Source organism: Neopsephotus bourkii, unplaced genomic scaffold (assembly GCF_033783945.1).
Source record: "Neopsephotus bourkii isolate Nb327-2 ecotype Australia unplaced genomic scaffold, CSIRO-AGI_Nbou_v1 NB_1369, whole genome shotgun sequence".
NCBI lineage: Eukaryota > Metazoa > Chordata > Aves > Psittaciformes > Psittacidae > Neopsephotus > Neopsephotus bourkii.
In genome coordinates this window covers 41,334-49,966 of record NW_026901848.1, presented here as the reverse complement: position 1 = coordinate 49,966, position 8,633 = coordinate 41,334, and the positions used below count along the sequence as shown (strand labels likewise).

The following is an 8,633-nucleotide window of genomic DNA, read 5'->3' as shown; positions in this document are numbered from 1 at the left end:
TGATAAAAATGATGTTTTGGTTTGTCCAAGGACTTTGTGAGCCTCCTGCTCTGCCAGGGAGGAGGGGAAGCCGGGAGGAAGCAGAGACAGGACACCTGACCCAAACTGACCCAAGAGGTATTCCATACCACAGCACGTCATGCCCAGGGGGAACTGGGGTTAGCTGGAAGGGCTAAGTGGACTGCAGGGTTGGAGGAGGTATCGGTCGGGCTGGGGGGGCAAGTTATCGGTCGCCTGGTGATGGGGTGTTGTATTCTCTTCCCTTGTTATTTCCTTTATCATTACTATTATTGGTGGTAGCAGTAGTGATTTGTGTTATACCTTAGTTACTAAACTGTTCTTACCTCAACCCGTGGGAGTTGCATTCTTTCTGATTCTCCTCTCTGTCCCTCCAGGAGTAGGGGGAGGGCAAGAAAGGGGGGGAGTGAGTGAGTGAAAGCTGTCTGGTTGGGGTTAAACCACGTCAATGGGGTAATGCCTCATCCTGTGCCCTTGCACATGAGCACCCATTTGTGCTGACCAGTACTGCAGGAAAGCTCACAGCAGCTGGTTTTGTCAGAGTCTTCTTAGTGCATGTGAGATGGGTCAAGGTGTTGAGCTTTCCAGTGCAGTACTGCACAGGGGCTAAGCAAAGCAGAAGCATCAGTTCTCTTACTAAATCTAGCAGAGTTTTTCTGGCTAAGGAAAGAAATACATCAATATACTATTGCAGTCAGACTGTGGTGACACAGGTGTTTCAGGGGACAGTAAATCCATATATGCTGTGTAGCTGTGGCTGTATCTGGAGTTTGGTGGTGGTAGTGTATCTGCAGGTTCGTAGTAACCTCCCATTGCTGTCTTACTCTCTCTGAACCAGGAGAGGGAGCAGATGTTTTCTGGCTAATCACGTATCAAAAGCTGCTGAAACGCTCCATGCTGACATGCGAAGGAGATAAAGTTACATTTTCCACATCAAATGACTTTGGCTTCTCTTCTTCATCCACAAAATTCCCATAGGCAGCTCATGAGGGATATGGACACTTGCTTGAAAGAAGCTGTTAGAAGTAATTGGAGGGATTTGTTAAGCCAAACTGTTGGGAAAGTGGAACGCCTTTTCCAGGATGTCTGAGGAGGCCTTAATAATCAGCTGCTTAAAATCCCAAACAAGGCAATGAAGGAAGTTGAATTCACTGATACAAACCTATTTCATCTGTTAATTCAGAAAGAACACTGTGATGTCTGGCAGATCACACGCAAGTAACAAACCCAGATTCGTTCAACTGAAGGCATGATTCAACCAAAACAAATAATCTGTAAAATTAGATTTCTCCTTTGATCCAAGCAAACTGTTTTGCACAATTCTGGAAATACACCAAGTATTGAATGTTCTAAAGAAACTGATTTAGGAACATTCAACACTTGGGTGGTGATTTTGCCATTTTCCCTTAGTGTGATGAATATATAATGTGTTTTCTCATAATTAGAGTTGGAAGGGACCTCAAAGCTCCTCCAGCTCCAACCCCTGCCATGGGCACGGACCCCTTCCACTGGAGCAGCTTGCTCCAAGCCCCTGTGTCCAACCTGGCCTTGAGCACTGCCAGGGATGGGGCAGCCACAGCTTCTCTGGGCACCCTGTGCCAGGGCCTCAGCACCCTCACAGGGAAGAGCTTCTGCCTCAGAGCTCAGCTCAGTCTCCCCTCGGGCAGGTTCAAGCCATACTTTTCTATGCTGGAGAGCCCCATGCAGCCCCAGCTCCTTTTCCACAATTTGGGGTGAGCCCCAGATTGGCACTCCCCAACATGGCTCTCCTGCCCCATGGTCTCTGTGTGGTGGGGCCAGTGCCCCGCCATGTCTCATTCAGCTCCCCTGCCCCACTGCAGGGATGCCCCATCGAGCTCAGGGGTCACTGTGGCAGGAAGATCCCTGCCGCTGCTTTCCTGGGGTACCCCATGGTTCATTGTTGCTTTCTAAACCCAGGAACCAATGTACTGCCATTGGTTTCCTCTGCCTTCCTCTTGTACCTCTTTGCCACCCGTCACGTCCCCAGCACTGCCTCGCCCAGGGCCGGGTGCAGCAGCAGCAGTCAGGTTGAGCCCCGTGTGTTCTGGGTGACAAGGCACCTGGGAGCCCCTGTTTCAGCTCTACCACAGGCTTGGGAGGAAGGAAAAGCATCTGCTCTATTACATCGAAGGGGAAAAGGGTACAGCAGATGGTCTGAGGCATCCCCAGCTCTCGGGGAGCAACCACTACTTCCTCTTGCTTTGCTTCTTGCTTTGCCTCTTGCTTTCGATCAGCTCCAGCCCTTGGCTCTTGATGGCTTCTCTGGTGAGGACAAGGCCACTGTGGTCGTCATCAAAATCAAAGTAGTCTGGAGGAGAGAGCGGAGAGGAGCGGGCTGGGGAGGGTCTGTGGGGCTGCCTCTGCTGTGCCTGTGTCCCCAGGAGGAGCCGGCACATTTGGGAGGGCTGCTGGCACCGTGGAGAGCCCTCAGGACAGGCACTGCCCATTGGCTGTGCCACAGCAGCAGCCCAGGGGGACCTGCAGGACCTGCTGTGGCCTGTCTCAACCCTGCTGGGGCTCCCCATAAAGCCCTGGGTCCTGCTTTGTTAAGAAAAGGTGGTAAGGTACCAGAAGCTCCCCTAGGAGGAGGCCGCTGGCAGAGCCAAGCCCTGGCTGTGAAGAATATTCCCAGCCAAGGGATTTGGAAGACGAGGGTCTCCCCGCTAGCTCCACAGCATCCCTCCTTGCTCCTGCGGTGCTTCTACGCTCCCCAGCCCACCATCTGCCTCCAGTCTGCCACATGCACACATCAAACCAGCACTATGCTCAAAGGCCTGGAGACAGCCGAGGTCAGCCCCAACGCCTGGAGCAGCTCCTGGGTTGGGCTCTGCTGGGACAGTGGGAGGTGGGCAAGGACACCCAGAAATCCCAGGGGGCAGGGGCTGGGGCAGTTGCTGTGGGATGTGTCCCCTTTCCTACCTGGGTCCCCCATGCCCGTGTCCTCCAAGGGAACCTTCTGGTTCCGTGGATCGCTCAGGAGGGTTTTCTCCAGGAGCTGTCGGACCTTCACAAAAGTCTGGGAAAGAGACGCTGTGTTCATAGCTGAAGGGGAGGCGGGTGTTACAACCAAAGGGGTGCCCAACCTCGATGTGCCCCTGGGAGGGAGGGAACACCCCACAGAGCCCAGGGCCACCTGGGCCTGAGCTGCTCCGTGGCTCTTCCCTCGAGCACCTCCATCCTCCAGCTGGGAGGATGGCTTGGGATGGGCCACCCGGGAAAGCCTGTGTGGGTCCCCAAAGACCGCAGCAGGGATGGAGCCCCCGCGCACCTCATCATCCTCGCTGAGGCTGGAGGGGGGCAGGTCAGCCACCCGCTGCACCAGGTACTGCAGCTTCTGCTCGCACTGCTGGAGCTTCTCGTCCACTCCCATGGCCTTGCCAGAGTGCTCCTGGAGCCAGAGAGGGAACAGCCTTGGTGGGCAGAACGAGCCCCTTGGGGTGATGGTTGCTGCACCAAGGGTCACCCCACGGTGCCGTTGCACCACCAAGCAGAGCCCGGGCTGTGCTCAGCCCAGCATTGTGCGGGTACCTGGCCAGGCACGGGGATGCCCCGCAGGCGGACGAAGAGGTTGTCAACTCCGTTCTCAAACTCCAGCAGCGTCTCCTGGCTCCTCAGCAGCTGGGCTCGCCTCTGCTCCAGCCGAGCCTCTTCCCACTGCAGCCTCGTCCTCAGCTCCTCCTCCAGCCCCCTGGAGCCAAGCACGCTCACATCCATACAACTGCACAGGGGTGCAGACACCCCAAACCCCTTGCAAAAGCTGCTGCCCAGCTTCTCCCCTGCCCCAAGCGCAGGGCAGAGATGCTGCCTGCACCTCAACCCCGTGCTGCTGCTGCTCCCACTTCCCATGTCAGGCAAGGAGCAAGGCTCCTCCTGCTGCCAGCGCAGGAGCTTTGCGTGCTCTGCCAGCACCAGAGCTGGGGCAGCACTCTGCTCAGAAACCCTCCCAGTGCAGGAGGGGTGGGCAGCTGCAGGGTGACCAAGGAAGGGGTGCCCTCTTGGGACCCCTGCCATGCACATGTCCCCCTGCCCCCAAGGGTGATGGCCCCTTTGGCACGACTGTCCGGAGGCCAGCAGCACCTGGTTGTGGCTGGGGGCTGGCGAAACTTGAGCTCCTCCAGCTGCATCTCCAGCTCCTTCAGTGCCTTCTGCAGCTCCTGCTTCTCCTCCTTGCGCCCTGCGAGGTACTGCTCGAGTTCCGCCAGGGACTTCTGCTGTGCCAGGATCCTGATGGGGATGTCCTGGCCGGGGGAGAGCACAAGGACTCAGCCCAGGGCACTCCTGCAGGGTACAGGATCTGGGCCGTGGTCCTGGGGAGGTTTCTGCACCAGGATCCACAGGAACCACTGCAAGATCATGGCGTGGAGCAAAGCAGTTCCATCCCTGCCTGTACAAGAGGGGCCCTGGGGGGCTCTGGGGACAGAGGAGAGCAGAGAACCCTGCCATGGAACAGGGTGAGCAGACGAGGCTCAGCTCCCTGGGGCTGGAGCAGCCCCAGGTTCTACCAGAGATGGGTTTTCAACTCACCCAGAGGCGGGAGCACTGCACCGCAGCCTTGGCCTTCTCCAGCTTCTCCATCACGCAGGCCTCACGCTCCAGCTGGGACTTGGGGGCCTCCGGCTCGGCGGCTGCGGTGGAAAGGTTGTGGCAGGGAAGGATGCCTGCGGCTGCGCCTGCATCCCCCCCTGCACCCTGACAGGCACTCACCCACCGGTGGGTCCTCTGCGGGCAGGCCCAGGAAGTCCCTGGTGAGGTCACGCCTGGCTTGCTGCAAGGATGTTCATCGTCACCCCTGAGCTGCTGGCACCCTGGGGGAGCCGGCCCTGCAGCCCCTCACCCATGGCAGGCTGGGCACTGATGCCCGCCCTATGCCTGCAACCCTGCCTGTGCCAGGTCCCCCCAGCTCACCCCTTTCAGAAGCCTTTCTTCTGCTTCCTTGCGCCAGCTTCTGTCCATGGGCTCCTTCTGAGCAGCCAGGGTGCGGAGCCTGAGCTCTCTCTCTGCAAGGAGCTGGGTTTTCGTCCTGGCCATGTGCTCCTGGAGCAGAGCAGAGCAGAAGAGAAGTGGCTCCCAAAGCTCCAATGGAGCTCTGTGAGCTTCTGAGCCTGGCACGGCCAGCATCAAAAATGCCACCCCCTACCCCGTGTAAACAGCCTGGGAAGGAAACCCAGCAAGGACAGCTAGAGAATGGAGAATGCCACCTTCCCCATGGCCACGGCTTCCGGAAGCTGTCCCCAGCTCAGGGCAGCCAGGCCCAAGAGCCAGACACAGGAGGAGCTATGGAGGCATCTGGGTGCTGCGGGGAAGCCAAGCTCAGTCTTTATTTTTCTTGAAGGAAGACTCGGCAGCACGGACATCTGGTGCCATCTGTGTGCTCTGGGGAGCAGGAAAGCACCCTGAGGTGCCCTGGACCATCTCACCTTGGTTACACGAGCAGCTCGGAGCCCATCCAAGGCCATGAGCTCCATGTCTTCCACCTCCCCATGCTGCAGCTCGGCCATCTCACTCAGGAGGTCCAGGTGCAGAGGCAGGTGGGCCAGCTCCTGGGACACAGGGAGCCACAGCCCACTGAGTCCCAGGGGTGCCCTGTGCTGGGACAGAAGATGGAGGGGAGCAGGAGGACCTCCCGCAGGAGGGTGTCCCACCAGCACAGCCCCTTGGGCACTTCAGTGCCTTTGCAGGGGGAGCGGGTGAGACAACGGCACGGTGAGGATGAGCTCACCTTCCTCAGGGCATCCCGCACCACCACGTACAGGGCAGCCACCTTCTGCCCAGCGTGGATTTTTGTGTGCATCTTGTCTATGCTGTTCTGCAGCACACGAATCACCTGGGGCAGAGATGGTTGGAGACAAGGGGTGAGCCCATGGACTGAGACCAGTGCCCAGCCAGGGGGGCAGGGCTGGCTGAAACCCCCCACGGGTGCTGCCACCCTAGGAAGGGTCTCTGGGACCTGTACCTGGTGCTGCTTGTCAGCCACCCGGACATCCTGCAGCTGCTGCAGCCGCCTCTGCAGCTGCTCCTTGGCCCGGCTCCGCTGCTCCATCTGGTACAGCAGCATGTTGCATTTGTTCACCCTGTCATAGACTTCAGCCCGGAGCTTCTCCTGGGCCACCTGGATGGGAGAGGTAGAGCTGGGGATGCTGGGACCTGGTCACTCCCTGGCAGGACAGGAGCTCTGCTGGGGCAAAGGACCTGCTCAGGGAGCTAATGGAGGACACTGATGGGTCCTGCAGTGCAAAGGGTCCCACGGGAGCACTCCTGAACACCCCGTGTCTCACTGCACCAGCCCTGGGGGCTGTCCTGGTGCTGGCACCAGGTCCCTGTTCCCTACAACCGGTCCTTCTGAGCATCCCCTCAACCCCAGCCCACTGCCAGCAGCCTGGGCCCGCTGGACTCTGCTCTTACCTCCAAGGTCTTACTGGCCAAAGCAATGCCCAAGGGCTGCTCCGCTCCACAAGCCTCAGAGATGGTGAGCTTGTGCTGTGGGCAGAAGAAGGGCAGAGAACACATCAATGCCAGCCTGGGGATGGTCCCAGCCTCCTGCTGCCCTGCACTTCCTGCTCCTGGAGAGGACCAGTGGAGAAGCTAGCTCTGCAGGTCCAGCAGAGTCACAGTCACGGACACAGCAAATGGGACCTGCTGGTACCTTGCGGACAAGGCCCAGGGCATGGATATCCTCCTGCACCGCCTCTCGCAGCTGGGGCAGCAGCTCTCGGTTCTCATTGAACTTTCCTTCCTCTGACTTGCTGTAAAACTTCCTTGCTTGCCCTGCAGGACATTGAGAAGCTGTTGGTACCATGCAGGATGATGCGGGGACCAAAAGCCCCCTACTTGGCCCACTCCATAATGCAAAGCCAACAGGGCAGCACCTTGCAAGGCTATGCTGGCACGCAGCTCACGGATGCGCTTGCTGAGCTTTGGCTTCTGGCCCAGCATGATGCCGGTGCTCCTGCCTCGCCTCTCCAGCCCCACTGTGCACGCAGCAGCCACTGCAGTTCTGCTGCCTGCTGCAACCCTCACAGAGCTGTGGCCATAGGAGCTGAGCAACCTATGACGTCATAATTGTCCTCGCAGGGCTGTAAGCACAACATGGAGCTGAGCTCCCTATGCCCTGGGAACTGTTGCCGGGCTGTAACCGCAGCAACGGAGCAAGAGCAGCCTGTTGCTGCCTAGACATGTCCCTTTGGAAAGGTCAGGTCATTAGTCAGGAAACAGCCGCACAGGGAGCTACGCTCTTGTTGACATGGGCAAGAACCAAGCACTCTCAATACTGATTATCTGTTTTGATGCTCACCAGATGCTCTTGCTCACTTACAAAGGGGACAAGAAATGCAAGCACATACAGTTGTTTGTTGGTCAATACCATCAAGCTCCTGCTACTAGAGAGTTGCAGAAAAAGGCTTTGAAGGAAATAGCCTTCCCAGCACCAAGCTTGTACATCAGCTGAGATCAACTTTCTGTAATGCGGGATCTTTAACCTGCAGCCATCCTGTTGTGCTAAGGGGGTTGAACATTGAAAACAAAGAAATAGAGGGTTGTCAAATACCCTCTGAGGCTCTTACTCAGCATCTCCTTTGCAGATTTATACATGGCATGTTAGTGCTAATAGCCAGTGACAAGCTAAATACCAACACGGACATCTCCAGTGCTTCATCAAGCCTGCATGAAGAGATGGCCATTTGAAAGACAAGCTGGGAAGGGTTTGTATACCCAAGGAATCTCCCCAGTCTGGCCATGCATGTAGAGATCTCCACATTGAGGCCACGTCCACGTGCCAAACACAGGAATTATGCCCCTAAACTTTCCTAGGGAAGATTTAAACACAGAGATTACCCTGGGGGCAAGAGAAAGCATTTTAAATTGGATAAAGCGGTTCATGAATCTCCATTTCACTGTCCCTCAGCAAAACTCAGCCTCGGCAACAGCAGGGCCTTCCAAAGTGTTACTGAAGACATTTCACCCAACCTTGCACAGCCAAGAGCCCCCAGACTGCTGCAGCAGTGAGCTTCCAAGAGGAAGCCTCTGACTAAGGACCTAGCTCCGCAGGCCCTCTGCACCTGACAAGTTGTCATGGTTTAAGCCCAGCCAGTAATTCAGTCCCACGCAGCCCTTCGCTCCTTCCCCCCGCTCCTGGAGGGATAGGGCGGAGAATGGGAAGAATGTAACTCCCACGGGTTGGGATAAGAGCAGTCCAGCAACTGAGGTACAACACAAACCAGTGCTGCTGCCACCAATGATAATAATGGTAAGGGAAATAACAAGGGAAGAGAATACGATACCACCTGCTGAAATGAGCCCGACCGAGAAGAGAGTGCCCTTCCGGGTACCTCCCCGTTACCTCCCTGGGCAGGACGTGCTGGGGTATGGAATTCCTCTTTGGTCAGTTTGGGTCAGGTGTCCTGGCCCTGCTTCCTCCCAGCCTCCCTCCCTCCCTAGCAGAGCATGAGACCCACAGAGTCCTTGATCAGAGCCCTGCGGTACTCTCAGCCACAGAAGCACAACACTGCTGAGTACATACCCATGTCGTGCTCCAGGATGTCCAAGGTATTCTGGTTCGGATCGCTTACCAGTGCCATACCCATAGCACGTCCTTCTAA

At 57.1% G+C, this 8,633-nt stretch overlaps 1 protein-coding gene across 1 annotated transcript; it reads right to left on the bottom strand.

Moving 5' to 3' along the window:
• Nucleotides 1–2,278: 2,278 nt before the first annotated feature.
• Nucleotides 2,279–7,063, bottom strand: LOC133219547 (coiled-coil domain-containing protein 183-like). The gene is made up of 12 exons (XM_061366952.1): nt 6,906–7,063; nt 6,442–6,804; nt 5,987–6,148; nt 5,759–5,863; nt 5,457–5,579; nt 4,945–5,073; nt 4,744–4,804; nt 4,564–4,664; nt 4,048–4,277; nt 3,568–3,727; nt 3,308–3,427; nt 2,279–3,055 (listed from the first exon to the last, which is right to left on the bottom strand). Exons 2-12 carry the CDS (start codon nt 6,544–6,546, stop codon nt 2,789–2,791), a joined length of 1,563 nt encoding a protein of 520 aa, XP_061222936.1. The 5' UTR covers nt 6,547–6,804; nt 6,906–7,063; the 3' UTR covers nt 2,279–2,788.
• Between the last annotated feature and the right edge of the window lie 1,570 nt (nt 7,064–8,633).

Bases quoted from the DNA above. Each gene is read 5' to 3' on its own strand.
- LOC133219547 (XM_061366952.1), bottom strand. From the start codon at position 6,546: ATGTGTTCTCTGCCCTTCTTCTGCCCACAGCACAAGCTCACCATCTCT. The intron at 5,580-5,758 runs GTGAGCTCATCC...CCTGTGTCCCAG, and splicing joins TGCGGGATGCCCTGAGGAAG to GAGCTGGCCCACCTGCCTCT. The intron at 4,278-4,563 runs GTGAGTTGAAAA...TCCCCCGGCCAG, and splicing joins TGCAGTGCTCCCGCCTCTGG to GACATCCCCATCAGGATCCT.